The 21,095-nt window shown below is 42.8% G+C and overlaps 1 protein-coding gene across 1 annotated transcript in view; it reads right to left on the minus strand.

Annotated features, from left to right (window-relative positions):
* Positions 1-9,594: 9,594 nt before the first annotated feature.
* Positions 9,595-21,095, minus strand: part of abat (4-aminobutyrate aminotransferase) — an 85,116-nt gene continuing 73,615 nt past the window's right edge. Inside the window, exons 14-17 of the mRNA XM_076751844.1 lie at positions 17,234-17,401; positions 16,703-16,849; positions 14,327-14,438; positions 9,595-12,856 (exon numbers count right to left, since the gene is read on the minus strand). Coding sequence (XP_076607959.1) covers positions 12,735-12,856; positions 14,327-14,438; positions 16,703-16,849; positions 17,234-17,401 — 549 coding nt within the window. The 3' untranslated portion in view covers positions 9,595-12,734. The remainder of the gene's footprint in view (positions 12,857-14,326; positions 14,439-16,702; positions 16,850-17,233; positions 17,402-21,095) is intronic.

Here is a 21,095-nt window from a genome sequence, read left to right on the forward strand (position 1 = left end):
ACTGAAACTGTCAGCTTCCTTCGTTTTTGGCGGTGAAGTTGCCAACGGTTTGTCTGCGTTTTCTGACTTGAGGTAAGAGGACATTTTTTTCCCATACCTATTGTAGTACTTTCATATTGAGCATGATTTGATATTTCCGAACTGTTTGTGTTTCTGAGAGCAGTAACTTGTCGGTCAAGGACGTTGGGGGGAGGGGGACCAAGAGTTTGCACGTAAATTAGCTAGCTACTAAAATAAAGCACCAGTGGCATTTGCTAAGGTTAGCGTTAAATTGTCACCAACAACGGGAGCCTCTACTGTTATGTTGTAAGGAGCAGTAGAGCCGTTGTGTTGAGCTGGGAAGCGGGTGTTTGCGGCGGATGCTAACCGCTACCGCTAGCTGAAGTTAGCATCGAGCTAGCTCATGACAACGGCTCTCATACTTGTTACCAGTCGAGGCTTAGTTGCTGTTTTGTGGCCTAAAGTTATATTCCAGCTTGAAAAAACACTGCTAATGTCTACCTCTATGACTCTTTAGTAGTTTGAAATGAATCGCGAAGGTCCGGGTTGTTTTCATAAACACTGAGGGGCTTTTTAGAGTGGAGTGATGCATCCTGCTACAATACACGTTCTTTGGCTTTACGTCCTTCTGGATCATCATTGGTGTTGCTAAGGTAAATGTGGGTGGTAGCCACGGATTCGCCTGACTCTGACTGGTTGATAGAGGTGTCGATCATCAAAATTGACCAATAGGTTGCCGAGATATCTCCCTGCGGACCACCCTAGTGAGCTTACGCACATGCGCGCAGGACACAGCCTGCAGACAACACAGAGGCTGATCGCGGAGTTTTTATCAACAATGGCAAGATGAAAACAGGAAAAATGTACAGCAGAGGAGGTTCTCTGAATCAGATGGTGGTGCTAACATGTACTAACAACACAATGCCAAGTGTTAGTGTGACAGATAGAGCAATGATCCATAATATGTTGGTGGGTAAAGTTAAACCCCCCTCTCTGCTCCTCCGGGGGCTACACTGTAAATAGTTGCGTTAAGTATTTGTTGTGGTGTTCCTGTTGATTGATTTTATATGTTGTTTATGTATATTTCTCCTTGTTAGTAATATATCTGCTTCAGTTGGAGTCAAACTTCATTTCTTTTTCTACTTTTATTTATTTATTTGTTTATTTTTTACAGTGCTTTGTTAAGGATCTTTAGGCTTATTCTTAAAGTGTGACACAGACAGTCCCAAGGAGGAGCTATTGTGGTCCTGAAATGTTGAGCTGTCATTGAAGATTAGAAGTAGCTATTACCACAGTTCACCATTGATGTGGATTTAATTTTGAGTTACAGCTGCAGAAATCAGGTACCGACTGAAGTGAACATAACAAACAAACAAACAATATACCTCTACAGTTCATATACTCAGTAAGTGAAGTTTCCCACATCACTGAGTTGCATTTGCTGTGATTTGAGATTTAGGGCCCAGCTGTGATATTGTATCACACTTTTTCTGATGTTTTACTATGCTTTGTACAGATAAAGTCAGTAGATCTTTTGTCATAAGAAGTTTGTTCATATTCTTTCAAAGAATAATAAACAAATTTAAGCCATCTAGCTGCATTTAATACAGATAAAAACACATGGGAAAGTTACCAATTTGTGGACCTGAGGCATGGTAAGCTGTGACACTTCATGGCACTGATCAGTTTCAAAGCAGTACGGTAGGACTGATCCACTTTGTGATGAATTTGAAAGTGTACTTTGCATATCTATGTACATTTTGGAATCTTATGGGGTGCCCCCTAGTGTTGTTTTGTTTTTTATGTTTTTTTATTTGGATTGAGTGTATGTAAGTCATCGTGAGGACTGACATGAAAGTAGGTTTAAAGGAAATGTATCTATTGTAGGACTCTGTACAAAGCACACAAATAATTTATCTGTTAACATTTTTATAATTTTTTTCTCTCTCTTTTTTTTTTTTGTAATAATCATGTTGCAATATTTCAGGTCCTGATGAGCGAGTGAGTCCTGATTTATGCTTCTTCCTGTCTGCCCATAGCACAGTACTCATAACAGGTATGATCACACCTAGCTACTTTAATGTATTAATGTGAATTGAGTTGCCGGTATTTTTATTTTAAGAAACATTTATCATGTGACAGATTAATTCTCATGCTCTTGTTCTGAATATGTTTTTATTTTTTAGATTTCTAGTTATCTTTAAAACAAGTAATGAACTACATTAATTTATGGATCCTATTAACATGAATTTCAGATCCTGGGTGTGATAGCTGTTTCCTAACTCATTGATGTGGTGTAGACGGCACTGCTGAGCTTGCCCGTGGTATGTTAACAGTCAGACTTTTCTTTCTTAAAACTGTTTTACAAATTGAGTTTCCTTTACCAATATATCCCAAATCAGGGATGTTTTGTTGGACATTTCATTTGTTTATGCTGCATCAAGGTGGTTTACAATTGTTAATGTTGGGTAACAATGCTGCAACACAAGTTGACATGTTAGTTAATAAAACTACATTTCAGGGTATTCCCTCCACAATATTAAAATGAAAGTTCACAGCATCTGAACCCGAGTGGTGTTCTGTTGTTGGACTTCTGTGCTAGTCATAGTTTGTCAATAACGAACACCATGTTCAAGCATAAGGGTGTCCATCAGTGCACATGGCACCAGGACACCCTAGGTCGGAGGTCAATGATCGACTTTGTAGTCGTATCATCTGACCTTCGGCGGTATGTCTTGGACACTCGGGTGAAGAGAGGGGCTGAGCTGTCAACTGATCACCACCTGGTGGTGAGTTGGATCCGCTGGCAGGGGAGGAAGCGGGACAGACTTGGCAGACCCAAACGTACTGTGAGGGTCTGTTGGGAACGTCTGGCGGAACCCGCTGTCAGGGAGGTCTTCAACTCCCACCTCCGGGAGAGCTTCGACCAGATTCCGAGGGAGGTTGGAGACATTGAGTCCGAATGGACCATGTTCTCCACTTCCATTGTTGATGCAGCCGTCCATAGCTGTGGCCGTAAAGTCGCCGGTGCCTGTCGTGGCGGCAATCCCCGAACCCGGTGGTGGACATCGGAAGTAAGGGATGCCGTCAAGCTGAAGGAGGAGTCCTATCGGGCTTGGTTGGCTCATAGGACTCCTGAGGCAGCTGACGGGTACCGGCAGGCTAAGTGGGCAGCAGCTCGGGCGGTTGTAGAAGCAAAAACTCGGGTCTGGGAGGAGTTCGGGGAGGCCATGGAGGAGGACTACCGGTCGGCCTCGAAGAAATTCTGGCAAACCGTTCGGCGCCTCAGGAGGGGGAAGCAGCTCTCCATTAATACTGTTTACAGTGGAGGTGGGGAGCTGCTGACCTCGACTGGGGACATTGTCGGGCGGTGGAAGGAATACTTCGAGGACCTCCTCAATCCCACTGTCATGTCTTCTGCAGAGGAAGCAGAGACTGGGGACTTGGAGGTCGATTCGTCCATCACCCGGGCTGAAGTCACTGAGGTAGTCTGCAAGCTCCTCGGTGGCAAAGCTCCGGGGGTGGACGAGATCCGCCCTGAGTACCTCAAGTCACTGGATGTTGCAGGGCTGTCCTGGTTGACACGGCTCTGCAACATCGCGTGGCAGTCGGGGACGGTGCCTTTGGACTGGCAGACTGGGGTGGTGGTCCCTCTGTTTAAAAAGGGGGACCGGAGGGTGTGTTCCAACTATCGGGGGATCACACTCCTCAGCCTCCCTGGGAAAGTCTATTCCAGGGTACTGGAGAGGAGAATCCGGCCGATAGTCGAACCTCGGATTCAGGAGGAACAATGCGGTTTTCGTCCCGGCCGTGGAACACTGGACCAGCTCTATACCCTCCACAGGGTGCTTGAGGGTTCATGGGAGTTTGCCCAACCAGTCCACATGTGTTTTGTGGACTTGGAGAAGGCATTCGACCGTGTCCCTCACGTCATTCTGTGGGAGGTGCTCTGGGAGTATGGGGTTGGAGGCCCTCTGCTGAGGGCTGTGCAGTCCCTGTACAACCGGAGCAGGAGCTTGGTCCGCATTGCCGGCAGTAAGTTGGACCTGTTCCCGGTGCATGTCGGACTCCGCCAGGGCTGCCCTTTGTCACCGGTTCTGTTCATTATTTTTATGGACAGAATTTCTAGGCGCAGCCAGGGACCGGAGGGGGTTCGGTTCGGGAGCCGGCAGATTTCGTCTCTGCTTTTTGCGGATGATGTTATCTTGTTGGCTCCATCGAGCCAGGACCTTCAGCGTGCACTGGGACGGTTCGCAGCCGAGTGTGAAGCAGCTGGGATGAGAGTCAGCACCTCCAAGTCCGAGGCCATGGTTCTCGACCGGAAAAAGGTGGCTTGCTCCCTCCGGGTTGGGGGAGAGATCCTGCCTCAAGTGGAGGAGTTTAAGTATCTTGGGATCTTGTTCACGAGTGAGGGAAGAATGGAGCGTGAGATTGACAGGCGGATCAGTGCAGCGGCAGCAGTAATGCGGTCGCTGTATCGGTCCGTCGTGGTGAAGAAGGAGCTGAGCCGAAAGGCGAAGCTCTCGATTTACCGGTCAATCTACGTTCCTACCCTCACCTATGGTCATGAACTTTGGGTCATGACCGAAAGAACGAGGTCCCGGATACAAGCGGCTGAAATGAGTTTCCTCCGCAGGGTGGCGGGGCACTCCCTTAGAGATAGGGTGAGGAGCTCTGTCACCCGGGAGGAGCTCAGAGTAGAGTCGCTGCTCCTCCACATCGAGAGGAGTCAGCTGAGGTGGCTCGGGCATCTGTACCGGATGCCCCCTGGACGCCTCCCTAGGGAGGTGTTCCAGGCATGCCCCACCGGGAGGAGGCCCCGGGGAAGACCCAGGACACGCTGGAGTGACTATGTCGCTCGGCTGGCCTGGGAACGCCTCGGGGTCCCCCCGGATGAGCTGGAGGAAGTGTCTGGGGAGAGGGAAGTTTGGGCGTCCCTGCTCAGACTGCTGCCCCCGCGACCCGGCCCCGGATAAGCGGGTGGAAATGGATGGATGGATGGAAGTTCACAGCAGCACGTGTGTTGTTATAGTTAGATTATTATGCTGTTTCAAAAAAAAGAGAACTCCAAGCCTGTTGTATTGTTGGACTGCATAAAAGCAGTTTACAACTGTTGGTCGTGAACCATGCTGCACCCTAATGTATGTTAAGGGTTTTATTTTGGACCAAGTGGCAACAAAATGTTAAATGAATGTTGGTGAATAAAGGAAATAACTAAAAATATGTTGGGCGTACGAAATTCATTTGTGTGGAACCTGTTGACAAACTAGAATTAGGTCACACTAATTAGTATAAAATAAATTGGATGAAAACGTATTTTAATAAATTGAACTTAAATTTATTATTTTACTTCTATGAATAAAATATATGTTTAAAGGACAAATGTAAAATATGTAGCCTGAAAATATATTATTTATGTCCATATAACATAACTGAATTTGATTGGATAAGCTTAAATATCTTTTGTTGAACAGAAGTAATTTTATCTAGTTGGGTCAATTCACTTTGTGTTAATGTAATACAAGTTCATTAAGTTAGATGACCTTAACATTTTTGGTTTTAACTAACATAATACACTTTCGTGGAACCTGTTGACAAAATAAATTTAATTAAAGTCAATGTTTCATTTTTTTGAGTGTAGGCACAGCAGACAGTATTTCATGCTTAACTTGGGAATGCTGTCCCGTAGCAAGTCCAAATCACTGACAATCGTCGAAACACTTTGTGCAACACTATTTTCGATGTTGTAGACGGTTGTCTGCACAAAAATGTAGAGCTGGATTGGGGACTCATCATAGGTTGAACACGTAGTGGGATTTAAACAGTTAATCAAAAGCACCCAACGAGCTGGTGGCCTGGCAGCTTTTTGTCTACGACAATATCAAATCAAATCAAACTTTATTTATATAGCACTTTTCATACATAATGCAAAACAAAGTGCTGAAAGAAGATAAGTTCATAAGATAATAAGTAAAGTAGATAAAATAGGGTAAAATAATACAAAATATAAGACAGCAGAATAAAAGGCATCAACATAAGATAAATTATAAAAATGTAAGAAGAATTTAGTTAAAAGCCTGATTAAAAAGGTGTGTCTTTAACCTTCTTTTAAAAATATCAACAGTCTTTGCAGTCCTGGGGCTCTCCGGCAGGCTGTTCCACAGGTGTGGAGCATAGTGGCTAAATGCCGCCTCACCATGGGTTTTAGTTCTTGTCTTTGGTATGGATAAAAGGCCGGTGTCGGAGGAACTCAGGGTCCGCAAGGGTTGATATGGTAAAAGCAAGTCAGATAAGTAAGAGGGCGCAAGGTTGTTAAGACATTTAAAAACTAGTAAAAGAACCTTAAAATCCATCCTGAAGCGGACAGGGAGCCAAATGCAGCGACTGTAAAACTGGTGTAATGTGGGCCCACCCTCTGGTCTTTGTCAGCACGTGTGCGGCTGAGTTTTGCAGTAATTGGAGGTATGAAATGCTCTTTTTAGGAAGACCAGAGAGCAGGGCATTACAGTAATCTAAACGACAGGAAATAAAAGCATGCATTAGCACCTCTGTGCTGGCCTGAGAGAGAAATGGGCGGACTCTAGCTATCTTCTTAAGATGATAAAAGCCTATTTTTGTTATATTTTTGATATGTGGGATAAAAGTCAGCTCAGAGTCAAAAATCACTTCCAGGTTTTTTAAAGATTGGGTTGGTTTAAAATCTTGTAGTTTTGGTAAAAGTTTCTCAGTCTGGCCTTCAGAACCTATAACTAAAACCTCTGTTTTGTCCTGGTTGAGCTGTAGGAAATTCCCTGCCATCCATGACTTGATATCTAAAATGCAGTTAAAAAAGGCATCAATTGGCTCTGTGTCATCAGGAGACATGGCAATGTACAGCTGTGTGTCATCAGCGTAGCTATGGAAACTGATGCCGTGTCTCCTAATGACGTCTCCAAGAGTAAGCATATAAAGATTAAAAAGAATTGGACCTAAAATTGAGCCTTGGGAAACCCCACACCTAATTTCATGGGTTCATGAGGAACAAGTATCTATACTTACATAAAAACATCGGTCTGTGAGATAAGAGTGGAACCACTTAAAAACAGTACCAGAGAGGCCAATCAGGTGTCTGAGTCTATTTAATAAAATGTGATGGTCTACTGTATCAAAGGCGGCGATTAGATCCTTTGGAACCAAGACTGTGAGTTTCTTGTTATCTAAGTCCCACCTGATGTTGTTTAAAAGTGCTGTCTCGGTACTGTGGTTTATCCTAAAACCAGACTGATGTCTCTCAAAGATGTTGTTTTTGTTTAAAAAGTCACTGACTTGGTTAAAAACCAGTTTTTCTAAAATTTTACTTAAAAAGGGTAAGTTGGATACAAGTTGGTAGTTATTAAAAACGTTGGGGTCTAAACTGCTCTTCTTCAGAAGGGGCTTCACCACAGCTGTTTTAAAAGCGGTGGGGAAGACACCCGTCTGAAGGGAGCAATTGATGTGGGACCTGATGTCCTTGATTTTTAGTTCTGAAGTGGTCTGCAAAGTTCTCACAAAGAGCATCAGATGGCATGTTAAGAACTTTACTAAAATTTGTGCTTGTTAAAATATCAAAGATGGAGAAGAGGAACCGGGGGCTGTTTTTGTGGTCTATGATAAGTTGTGAGAAATGAGAAACTCTTGTCTGTTTAACTGCGTTATTGCAGGTTTTGAGTTGCCGTAGAGTCTCGAGGTGGACTGTTAGTTTAGACTTCCTCCATCTCCTCTCAGTACTCCTGCATTGTCTTTTCAGTTTATGTATTTCATTGTTCTTACTCCATGGGGGTGTAGGTTTTCTTGTGATTGTTTTAGTTAAAAGTGGAGCTACTGAATTGAGATTGGACTTCAGTTTGCTGTTCAAACTATCAACAATACAATCACAGGGTGCAGGTAAAATTTCAGCAGGAGTGCTCTGTAAAATCTCAATAAAATTTACAGCCACTTCAGAAGTTAGGTAGCGCCTCCTCACTGTTCTCACCGGGGCATCCCGCTGGTTAAAACTGGTGATATTAAAAAACACAGTAGTGGTCAGACACAGCCAGGTCGACAACAGAGGACACACCAATGGACAGGCCATGCGTTATGACCAGGTCCGGGGTGTGTCCCCTGTTGTGAGTTGGCTGCGTGACGTGCTGCTTAAAATCTAGACAGTTTAAAAGATTTAAAAATTCTCTGGACATTGGATCTGAGGTGTCATCAACATGTAGATTAAAATCACCAGTTATTAAAATCCTCTTGTAAGAGGTGTGAATGATTGATAAAAGATCAGAAAATTCACTGATGAAAGAGCTAGAGTGATGGGGTGGTCTATATACAGTTATGCAGAGAATTATAGTATGTAATATAGAAGGTATCAATCTTGTTCTGAGTTAGGCCAACAGCAAGGATGTATGGTCGTTTACCCTCTCTTTCACACAGTTGTTTATCGATGCTACAACATGACTGAAAAGTAGAACAAGTACATGAAAACCTAGAAACATATCTTACACATACGGTAGTATTTGCCAACGCAAGCATAATCATCTACCTGATATGTTGTCCATTATTATTATGGGTACAATGGACCGAAAATCCAAATCTGCCGGCTGATCCTGCCGACACCTCCCCCTACTGCGCCGCAACGCCCATCCTGGCGTACCTCTGTGCGCCTCGGTTTACCAAAATACCAATTGCGCTGCGCGCCCTTCTGCGCTGCACCAAAAATGCCACTGCGCGGGGTGCGCACCCTGCGCTCCGCCAGCAGCGGGGACGAAAATAGAACCCTGAGTGTGAGAGGCAGTACCTCTCCTGGTGAAAAATAAACCTTGGGTGTAGCTGAGCTGGAGAAAATATCTTGTATGACATCAGGTGGTGATGAAAACTCACAAGCGACCCATGCACTGGGGTTTCATAGGGGGAGGATGTTGCCCCTGTCTGTACAAAATTTGTTCTCAGTTGCCCAGGCAGCGCCTGGAGGCGTAAAGCAGTACCGAAGCCTGTCGGAGTATGGACAAAGTATGAAATTTAAATTTCCCTTCATTTTCAATTTCAAATATGCTTTACAGATATGTATATTATGTGTATAACCCTTTATGATACTGACTGTATGCTATGTATTCTTTATGCTGATTGGAAAGCAGCTAGGGCACACGTTTTTCATTGTATGGAAATGCACTGGTTGTATTTAATGCATATGTTAATGAAGCATCTGCTAATAAATGACTTATTTCATGAATATTTATTTGGGTTTAAATTGAGGTTTTCTTCTGAATTTCCAGCAACACTTATGATAACAGATGAGAACAAGAACAGACAGGGAGATAATATGTTAAGAAATAATTAGATAATGATTAGTTCATAAATATCTGCAAATCAACACACTGACCACTTTCTTTGTGAGTGGTTCCTGATTTACTCTGAACCAGCAGCTGAGTTGCACAAACCAGTGATGAATCATTGATTACTAATTACTTAATCATTAGTTACTTTTTGTGCCCCCTCAAGTAAAGTGATACACATCATACATCATGATTATGACAAGTGCCCACTGAGTTTTACTAGGAGTTCACAATTTGTTCCTTAATAACAAACCAGTCAGCAGGATTCTAAAAAAATATTTTAATAATCATATTCACACCACACATATATTAATATATTAATATTCACATCCAAGTCATGTTCTTTTGCAGTAGTGATCCTGACACCTTTATAACAAATGGCTGCTGCTGCAGACCTCACTTTCAACCTGCTGCCCTCTGTTTCCAACACTGCTGAGGGCTGTCTCAGCTCCGACAGCTGGATCGTTGCCCATTGGGACCACCTTACTGTCACTGATTTAGACCATCTGCCCGCTTTTCCTCAAAGTCGCATACTTTTGAAAATCTACTGTACATAATTTGTCACATACTACATATACAGATTACAAAGACACTTTGATTATTCAACTATAATACTTATGCTATGTCATTGAAAACTCTAGCTAGCAAGAAGAATTTAAGACCATTAATGCATTTATTTTTGTCAAATTACTGTTGGCACAATCAAAAATGAGCTTTCACGCTCAAGAAATAAGAACTCTACAAAATTGCCCAAAATTGCAGTTATTTAGCACAGTACATGGACTGAATGTTTTATCGACAACAACAGAGCCATCTAAAACAATTACATCAATTATCATTTATCTTAGATGATACTGACTGAAAACAAAGAGACAGGCACTGTTGTCATCATCATCATAGTATTGCTGAACCTCAACACCCTACAACCAAACCCTACTGACTTAATTAAAATATATGTTTATGACTAAGGGTAAGTCAAACCGACCCTGTGAACTATGTATAACAATGTCTTCCCATTAGGCTTACTGGATATCATACCTTCATATCATAAATGTATTAAATGAATTTATTAATTTCAAAAAATACTTAGATTGTAATGAATTAATAATAAGAAAGAAATGACCATGGTAACACTTTTTACGAACTGCTACACATTCCCAACACTTGCCGAAAAGCTCCATAGAACATTCACAGACACTGATGGTCTGAAGTGGACCTGATGTGTTTATAGACCAACCAGTTCGATTGACCTGTGCTTAAAGTTCAAGTTCAGCAACTTGGCAACAGTTACAAGCTAACCCTGTTTGAGTCTGTCTTGTCCACTGCGTGGGAGACAATCTTGGATGGTTCCCATAGTAAAGCTCAGGAAAACAGCGACATGTTGCTGGTTATCAGAGGTGTGGAAGTTAACAAGATGACCATTTCCTACATCAACCAGTTAGTCTTCATCCTTGAAGTATTTTCTCTTGTAAAAAAAAAAAAGTTAGAAAACAATTCCAATAGCATAAATCTCACATTTGTGTTACTTTTTGCACCAGTGGGTTTTTTCTGCTCTCTGGTCTCTGGGGCACTTATGAGCCCATAACAACTTGGCCCACCATGAAGACCGCACACTCAAAATGGTAATCTAGACAAGCAACACAAAGGTGAGATTTATGTTTTATTGAAAGTGTTTTCAAAGTGTAGTCTTAAGTGAAGTGGATTTGATACTTCCAAACAGGCTAGTAATGGGCTAGTAAAACAACTACTGACTATGTATATGAAGATTCTCAGTCATCCCAGTCATGGTATATCACATTTGTGTGAATGATCCCTCACAGGTTCAATGCCTATGACCATGTGTGACAGCAAAATTTTTTTGAGAATCTTAAGTCCGACTGTCTTTGATTTAGCACTACATAAACTATTGTCTCATAACACATCTTCCAATAATCCCTGAGTACAAATCAGAGTATCGCTATATTCAAAGCTAGTTTTAAAAAAAGTATTACATTTACAATTACAATCTTATCAGATTACACATAATTTACTGTAGCTGATGTAATGCAGAAACTTTGGCAAGTAAGCTACATTTGTAAGATAACTATCGTAGCAACTAAAAAAGGGGGACAAAAGTTAGCTGCTTGAAGTAAAAGCACAAGTCCATAATATTCGTGTTTTCACATTTAAAACGTTTTACAATTTGTAGCAATTTGGATGTTTGTGCTTTGCTTAAGTATGCTCATAGAGTCCTCCATGTTATGACAATGTTCAAAATCTCAGAAACAGCTTGAAGCAAACTGAAAATGATCAGTTTTACACTATGCTTAATTTACTGATGCTCTTTCTGTATTGTCACAAATGAGGAGTGTTACATTTGAAATCATAACCGAGTAGGACAGAAAACAAATATGGCTACTGTTATGAAGCTCTTGTTCAAGAGTAAGGTAAATGTGTTCAGAATCTTTGTTCAAGTGAGGTTACCAACAGCTGCTCTGAGGCAGTAACAAAAACAAAAGAAAAGAAAAAAAAAAATATTAGCACATTGAAGTGACATGCAGGAACTGAAAAATTCATGACAATTTTGTGGTCCATTCACATTTTTCTGGGCTACATTTCAAGCTAAGAAGTCATTCCTATTAAGAGCAACACAACACGAAGAATCATTAAGACATTTCTAATGGACAGCATTAAGTGACATGCAGGCAGGCATTTTAGCTTTATTATTCCTACATAGAGTCATCACTGACACAGAATTCTGCCTGCTGTCTTAAAACAAGCATACAAGCTAACCTAATGATCACTTCAGTGACTGTGAGTTAGGGATGTTGTTGGCATATGAGCACTAAAAGAAACTGTACACAAGATCTTGTTCTGAGCCATTAAGAGAAGTTAATATGGAGGTGGGATCTTCAACATCTTATCAACGTTTATCTAATGCTGTGCTACCCACATTTTTAGCCTGGTTCCAGAGCTCTGAATCTCAGGTAGTAAAGGGTGTGAAACTGACAATGCTAGACTTACTGACATGATGGACAATCTGTCATAAGAAGAACATGAATTGAGATGGGAAAGATTCTGGAGGTTTAAGTCATTTCAATTTATTTTAGAGAAACATGAGCATTCTGTGAAATTATCAGTTACTATGACACTATCCCCTGGCACCTGAATGGTTTGCCAAGTACATCTTAATAGAAACAAAAGTACATCATCATTATCATCTGGCTAAGGAAATTAGTATTGGTCAGTCTTCAGTATTAAACTCAACAGGCCCTAGATGTGGACACAGAGATTATAAGGGATATCTGCGTGAGTTATTGTATGGATTGTTCTTATCATGACATGGACTCTCTGGAGTTTCCCTCCCTTCATTCTGAATTAACTCAGGCTCAATTAGTGTCAGTCAAGTTCCTTCGGGATCAGGATTTATTTGTGCAGGGCCAACACGTCACTGAAGATGTTGAGGAAGATGTGAACATGGTACTCCTTGAAAACCAGTGCAGGACGGAAACGGATTGATCGATCCCCACATCCTCCCAGGAGGACACCTGTCAAAGACACTGTTACTATGTATCCACACAGATTAATGAAAATGAATTATCTGCATTGCACCTTCACATGAATGTTAATGGTTAAAACATCTAATTTTATTTTGTTTCATTTTACACAGTGCCAATAAAACATTTTCAGACAATGTAATGATGTAAATTGTCCAACTGATGGTGTTAACATAATGTAATTAGCTGTCCAGGTACCAACAACGCTGCCACCATTCAACTCTCAACCCAACTGGTCGAGGCAGATGGCTGCCAGGTTCTGTTTAAGGTTTCTACCTCTTAAAAAAGGAATTTTTTCCTTTATTCATGGGGGAATTGTTGGGTCTCTGTTATGGTCTTGATCTGCTCAATATAAAAAATGTCATGCGATAACTTCTGTTGTGATTTAGTGATAAGTAAAAATGAACTGAAATTAAACTGAATTTCCATTTGAATTGATTTGAATTCATTTTCAACAGAATATGGCCTCAGCCTCAGCATTTCCTTGGCCTTGCTCAATCTGTGTTCTTGTGAAATATTATCAGTTATGGTGTGCCCCAATTCCACATTTGAACAAGAACACTCTAAATGCCCAGTTCTAGGTGTTCTTGCTCTGCTGTTTTATCAATGGGAATTTAGGACCTGACTTCAATCAATCCATGACTGGCCACACCCTAAATCACTCAAAATGAGAGGGTGCCACAAAGAATGAATGGAAACCACCTACATAAGACAAGGATGAATGGTGATGCAGGGCTCGAGACTGCGACCAAAATGGTCGCATATGCGACCTTTTTTTCAGAGTTTGCGAGTAAGAATTTCATCTGGTCGCGTTCGTGCGAGCGCATCAGTTTTTTGGCTCCGTGTTAGACATTGTGGTTGAAAGTCGTCCCGTTTTTCACTGGTTTAGTCAGCCGCCTCCACCTGCACTCTCTCCTGTTGAGACAGCGCCGTCGCGTGCACATAAGCCGTCACGTAAACGCGCAGCGCACAGAACTTCAAGACACCAAGACTAGCGTTGCGCTATTCTCAAAATTGAAGGGGTCTGTTGCTGATTTTTTCCAAAAAAAAATTTGTTACGGGGTCGACACAATTTAAGCTGGAAACTGTGAAGTTACACAACGCCAGCATAAAACACAAAACCTGTCGGGACCAATGCATCACCCGAAACACTGAGCCCCTCCCGACTTTTTTTTCAGCGGATGGATGAGAGTAATCGCTCAACAGAAGAGAACGAAATGGTCATTAAGTTTAACACTGCTTATAACATAGCGAAAGAGGAACTCCCGTTCACACAATTCAAATCCCAGATCACACTGATGAAAAAAAAACGGGCTGAATGTGAACCCAACCTATGCCAATGACAAGGCATGTGCCCAGTTCATAGGAAAAACATGTGCTGGTGCGACCAACTGAGAAAGTTGGTCGCACCAGTGCTACCAGTGAAAAAGTTAGTGTAGAGCCCTGTGATGTACTTCATACCTTTGTCTCTGGCCTTGAGCAGGATGCTGTTGCGTGTTGCATCATCACAGATATCAATGGCACAGAAGGTTCCCTGTCCTCGAGCTCGGCTCAGTATGCCAGGGTACTGAGTCTGTGAATCAGACGCATATAGTTCATGTTCACAAACATTTAAGTTATATTCACTGAAAGCATGATCCAAGGAAACTACAGTAAGCTTGTCTATGACATAAGAATTCAATACTGCCATACATCACCTTGAGTATTGATTTGATCAAAACTAGATTAGATTAGATTTGATTAGATTCAACTTCATCGTCATTGTCAGAGTGCAACACAGAGACGACGAAGTGCACTTTAGCATCTAACCAGAAGTGCAATAGTCGTAATATCCAAAAAAATATATAAATACATGCAAGTAGTGCAAGTGGCATGAAGTATAAACAGTATAAACAGTATGAGGTAGGTGCAGGTAATGTAAGTGAGTCATTTCTGTGAAACCATAAAAACATGTGCAACACGGTAGTTGCTGTCTGGTATAGCAAGTGTTCGCAAAGGTGTAATGAGCGAACAGGCTCGAAACCAGTAGAAATATAACAACTATATCGCATATTCTAGTGAGACACTGAGCCTCGCATTGAGCATGCGCCATCTTGTTTATAAACTACTACTTCTAATCAGTCTGGTACCTTGTCTAATTGTTCTTTTTTTTTGTTTTGTTTTCTTATTGCTGTGCAAGGAAAATCAATTGAGAACAGGATTAGAATATATTTATATCCTTAATGTAAGAAAATATTCCAAAGCAGCAAAGTTGTAATGTAAATTTCTAAATAAAATCAATAATATTCTTCATTAAAACACTGACTTAAGTTTAAAAGAAATGTATGAAATAGAAATCAGTCATGATCATCCAGCCTGGCAGGTAGAGGGATGAGGGGCTGGTTTACAAATGGAGGTTGACAACAAGAATTTGCCATATGTTATGATATGTGGCTTTGTTAAAGGTTAGGCCACATACAGATGGCTTTCGTTTAGCTTGCTCATAACAATTTGCTATGACAAGCACTCTATGGCTATGTAAAATATACAAGCAATGGATGGAATCTGTCAACAAAGCAGGTGAAAGCTGTTGCAAGTTCATGCTGTGTTGAACAAGGGCTGTATTCATTCTGAGAGTCCTCACAGAGAGCTCCTGCCTTGAAAAAATTCTAGCAAGGAGTCCTAGCTTAAGAGTGATTTAGGAAAATTCTCAGAGCAATTCTGAGCAAGGAAGGGACAAATGTGATCTATTTGATTGGCCTATTAATCAGGGACTCAGCTTTCATCAGTTTATGTGATTGTTGGCCAGCCTATATAAGTAGTTGCATTAATTGACATAACTCTACCAACAACTCTCCCATCAATTACACCAACTGCAGAACTGCTACACAATATGAGGCTGGGAAACCAGTGTCGTTTGTGTGATCACTGATGATCACTCTCCTAACAGGTTTTCACTTTAGGAGCTCTCTTAAGGGCAAAAGAGCTTTGTGAAAAACTTTTCTCTTTACCAGAATCCTAAAAAAACTTTTCTTAGGATTTCATCACAAGAGCAACTCTTTGCACTAGGAATCTTTATGAAAATGCTCCCAGGTGTTTTGATAAATTACCCCAAGGTTTTTTGCACTTACAGTAAGAACTTTAGTTGTCATTGACTCAAATAAAATGTATCTAGCATTAAACTACTCTCCACTGTGTCCTCTGCTCTGCTGTCCACTGTGTGTGTGACGTGGAGGAGCCCAGCCCCATTCTTGTGCATACACAGACACAAACACAGAAAACAGAGGAGAAAAAGACAGTAGAGGCTGCTTGTGATCGTAAATTGCAGTAAAGCCATAAATTCTGATCTGCTAATCAAACTCTCTGGCTAATTCAAGTACCTGTAAGTGAAACAACCTTAATCATACTACATTCTTACTAATTAAGAACTGATTATGATTCAGAACCAAGTATCAAAGGCACCCCTACTGAGGGCTCACAACCACATAACAACCAGCAACCTGCAAATGCTATACTTCATGGCTTCATGAAGACTGATGCTGAAAGCAGAAAGTCAGTAGTCCTTGGGGCCAAAAAAGCCAAAAGCCTAGCATAGCAAAATCAGTCTACAGCAAACACTGAGTCATGATTAGGTGAGGAAGTGCAAAGAGTGCATTATGTAAAGTACTGTATTTGAAAAGCACATACAGTACATACAGTATTACATAAATGTGATATTCATGCTTAGCTGAGGTGGTTCACTGGGTGGTCTGAACCTAAACAAATTAAACCCAAGAATGAATAAATAAAAACTTCCTAAATTTTGCACATAATAAAATAAACTGCACATTTACATATACACACACAGAAACACACTACCTGTAACTCATAAAGGCCGTTTAGCAAGGCTTTCCCAGAACGGGTCACCTCCTCCAGAAGGTTTTCTCTGCGAATCACATTGAGAACCTCAGCCAGCAACAAGTTCTTTGATGGGTCACCCATCCATGTGTTAAAGATACGGTATGCCTGAAAAAGTTGACAACATACAGTTATTAACATCTTTTAAGATCTCAGAAGTAACAAGTAACAGGAACATAACACTCGAGTATGAACAGCACAAGAATTAAGGAGCCTACTGTGTAAATTTGACCATGTGTAAACCACAGTCAAAACATAAGTTTTTGTACATGAGATGCGCTGTATATTTGTAAAGAAACAATGAGTAGCTAGATCATCAGTATGTTTTTTGGCTTGTCGAACAGACTCATACTATCCAGTATAGTGGACATGTCAGAGCTTTTGACTTTTTGTCTTGTTCAAATCTGAAACACAATATATAAAACTTGAGTAATATGATCAATTTGTGGTCTGAATTTCATTGCAGACAAACTTTTAAAAAAATTCACAAACCTTATCAGCCTGTAATTCATTCTTGTGGTAGTAGCCACCAGTCAGAAGTTTCTTGCTGAAGGAGACGATGTCAGCAGGGTTATCCAGGCCCCAGTGCTCATGGGCCCAAAACTTTCCTGTGCTCCCTCCACCAGTCTGGACTTCATCCACGTGGAAAGCACAGCCATGCTGGGGACAAAAAAGTTTAACAGACTGAGATATGAGAAAATGCCAGAGGCAAACAGATCATGGATGCAAGTGGGAGTAAAGGAAGGAAAAGTTATTCACTTCTTGACAGGAATGTCAAAGGGTTGGAAATTTAGCAGGAAAGTCTTCACAGGGAAGACTCGGTACCAGACTGCACTCATGGTATCATGTCAATTATCAGGTCCACAACAATGCACACTAGGGGCTCTATTTTCGTCCCCGCCGCTGGCGGGGGGCAGGGTGTGCACCCCTCGCAGTGGTGTTTTCATGCAGGTGGGCGCGCAGTGCACAAGGTAATTTGGTAAACCGAGGCGCACAGAGGTACGCCAGGATGGGCGTTGTGGCGCAGTAGGGGGAGGTGTTGGCAGGATCAGTCGGTGGATTTGGATTTTTGGTCCATTTTCGGTCCTCGGTATCTCATCTGACCACATCGCAAACGCATTCGGCACGCGTAATGGTCACTCAACCTGACCGAATGCACACAGGTGAAACAGGGATGCAAACTCATTGCTACATCATTGCTTTGAGGAGGATGAGGGGGAGGAGGAGGAGGCCGAGGATTTACCATCTAAGGACCTCATATTTAGACATGAGTGAGCAGGAGTGCAGGTGGGCCATGAGAATAACGCCTTAAACACTGTAGGCTATGCAATTTTCTTTAATCATCTACTCTTTTGCATGTCACAGGAACAAATTACATCTACCAAGGGAGGTCGTCAACGTGGTAGCGCGCATCGTGGCCTCCGATGCACACCCCGGCCGCGCTCTCCCAGTCGCGGTAAGGGTGACAGCGGCTCTGACCTTCTTCGCCACCAGGTCATTTCAACATACCGTCGCCTCGGTGGTGGGGATCAGTCAGTCTGCTGTCTGCTCGGCTATACATGCAGTTTCCTCCGGTCTAGTCCGACACGCAAATGAGCACATCATTTTCCCTGCAACACCTGAGAGCCAGCTGGAAACTAAGCGAGGGTTCTTGTTGAAATTTGGATTCCCCGGGGGCCTGGGAGCAATCGACTGCACTCATGTGCAGTTGCGCGCCCCAGAGACCCAAGCCCACATTTATGTAAACTGAAGGGGGATCCTTTTTTCTTCAATATCCAGGTGATCTGTGACTCAAACTGCCTTGTGACAAACGTGTATGCCAATTTCCCTGGGTCAGCACATGACTCGTTCATCCTGGCGAATTCTGGCATCCTTACAGTCTTTCAGGGGGACACCCTTCCGGATGGGTGGCTGCTAGGTGATAATGGCTATCCACTGAAAACGTGGTTGATGACGCCATATATCACACCTTCAACAAGATGGCAGCGTGCCTGGACCTCCCGGACCAGAACATCAGTGTCCTCCTGGAAGAAGTTTGGGCGTTGTACAGTTTCCTGCGCGGGCTCAGTCATCCTCGAAACTTGCCATGCGCCTCGCCAGCAGCGTTTTTAAAGGTGAGGCGAGGAGCTGGTGTGATTGGTGAAGATTGGACTCGGCTGTGTCAAACCCAATCCACGCCTTCTCCCCTCCCTCCTTCCTATTCACCGCCAAGCCGCTAGGGGGGTGTGGCTGTGTCTTTGTATGGTTTCGGGGGGCTCTTGCTGCCGCGAAGAGGAGTTGTAGAGGTGGTCGTACTTGCGTACCTCCTCGATAATTCTTTCTTCGGCTTGGTCCAGTTTTTCTTGTAGCTCTCACCACAGAAACTTTGAAAATGGCGATGTTGTTGTGCTGCGACCATAGGGCTGCGACTACGCGTCGACGCGACGCGTAGTCAAGATTTTTTGGAGGTGCGCGTCAGGCTACGGCGTAGGGTCCGTGTAGGGGTCTGCGTCGACGGCGTAGGTACGGCGTCGCCGCGACGCAGAAGCGTAAACCAAGCTTTACACCGCTGGGTGGGACTGAGCCCGCAGCGCAGTGCACGAAAATGCCAAAGTCTGCGCCACCACGCCCCATCGGTGAAGTGGACCTGACTTTGCGCCACACCTCTGCCGCGTTGGTGGCGGAAATGAGAATAGAGCCCTAGACGTCCACCAGAACGAGGCATGGTGACATTATAATAGGATTTGTACACCCCAAATATCCACTACATGCCGAATGATACACAAGTGGTTTGGTGAGACACTCTCAGGTGTTCACAACTGGTAGGCTAAAGTTGCATAAGACTACCACTATACGTACTACTGTACAAATACAACTTTTAAGAAAAAAATCTAAAGGCTAGAAATAAAAGTCCAAAGTCTGAGAAGACAAAACGAGATCATTTGATTCAAAGCAGTAAAACTGCAAAAAAAAGTTACAGCGGCACCAAAGACAATCTGAACAGGTAAACAATAATATTTGAAATCAAAATATACATAAAAGGTTCTGTACAACAGTAAATTCAAACTTACAACAATAAAACAATAAAGCATTAAAAATCAATGACTAAAGCTCAATAGAAGAGAATTTAATAAACAGCAGGAAAATAAATAATGTAAAAACCAATGATTAAACTTTAAATCTAAGGCTATAACATGACTCCAAATTAAAAGCCAGATTAAAAAGATACGTATTTCCTTTTAAATATACAGTGTAAGCTTGCCATACTCATATCCAGAGGCAGTGAGTTCCACAGTTTAGTGTCATAAAAACAGAAGGCACTCTCACCGGTACCTTTATGGGATACATAAAGGTACCGGTATTATTATTTGCCCAGAGAGTTTGGACACGCCATTGTTGTCACTGATTACATCTCTCCACGGGCTGGCTGACGCAGAGGTACCGTGTTACGTCATCCACTCTGCTGTTGTCAATCTACAAACAGAGCATCCTGACGCCATTGTTTTGATCTTTAGGGACTTAAATCACATGACTCTGGACACAACGCTACCTGCTTTCTTCCAGTATGTGGACTGTATGTGGACCAGGGGAAATAGGACTATTGACCTACTGTATGCAAATGTAAAGGATGCATACAGCGCCACCCCACTGCCTGCACTGGGGAAAGCAGACCACAACCTGATTCTACTTCAGCCTCACTACAAACCAAGAGTGAGGAGGCTACCCACAACCACACACTCATCCAGGAAGTGGTCTCCTGAGGCAGAGCAGGCTCTGAGAGATTGCTTTGCAACTGCAGACTCGGATGTACTGTAGGGGTCACACGGCGAGGACATTGAGGGGGTTGTGAACTGCACGACTGACTACATCAACTTCTGTATGGACGCTGTTGTTCCCTTAAGGACTGTACGCTGCTATGCTAACAAGCCCTGGATCACGAGTGACATCAAGGGCTTTCAAGGATGGTGATCAGCAGGAGGTTAAGCGTGTGCAGAAGGAACTCAGAGTCCAGCTCAGGGAGGCGAAGGAGCAGTACAGGAGGAAGCTTGAGCAGAAGTTGCAGAACAACAGCATGAAGGAGATGTGGGACGGGATGAAGATCATCACCGACTGCAGCTCAAAGTGGGGTGCTGCCATTGAAGACCAAAGAGACCAAAACCTGAGCAGCTGAATGACTTCAGGCCAGTCGCCCTCAAATCACACGTGATGAAGACCATGAAGTGGCTGCTGCTACACCACTTGAGGCCACAGGTGCGCCACGCCCTCGACCCTCTGCAGTTTGCTTACTGGGAGAAGGTGGGAGTGGAGGACGCCATTGTCTACTTGCTACACCGATCCCTCTCTCACCTGGACAGGGGCAGTGGTGTGGAGAGGA

This window comes from Chaetodon auriga, chromosome 16 (genome assembly GCF_051107435.1).
Source record: "Chaetodon auriga isolate fChaAug3 chromosome 16, fChaAug3.hap1, whole genome shotgun sequence".
In the NCBI taxonomy this organism is placed as follows: Eukaryota; Metazoa; Chordata; class Actinopteri; order Chaetodontiformes; family Chaetodontidae; genus Chaetodon; species Chaetodon auriga.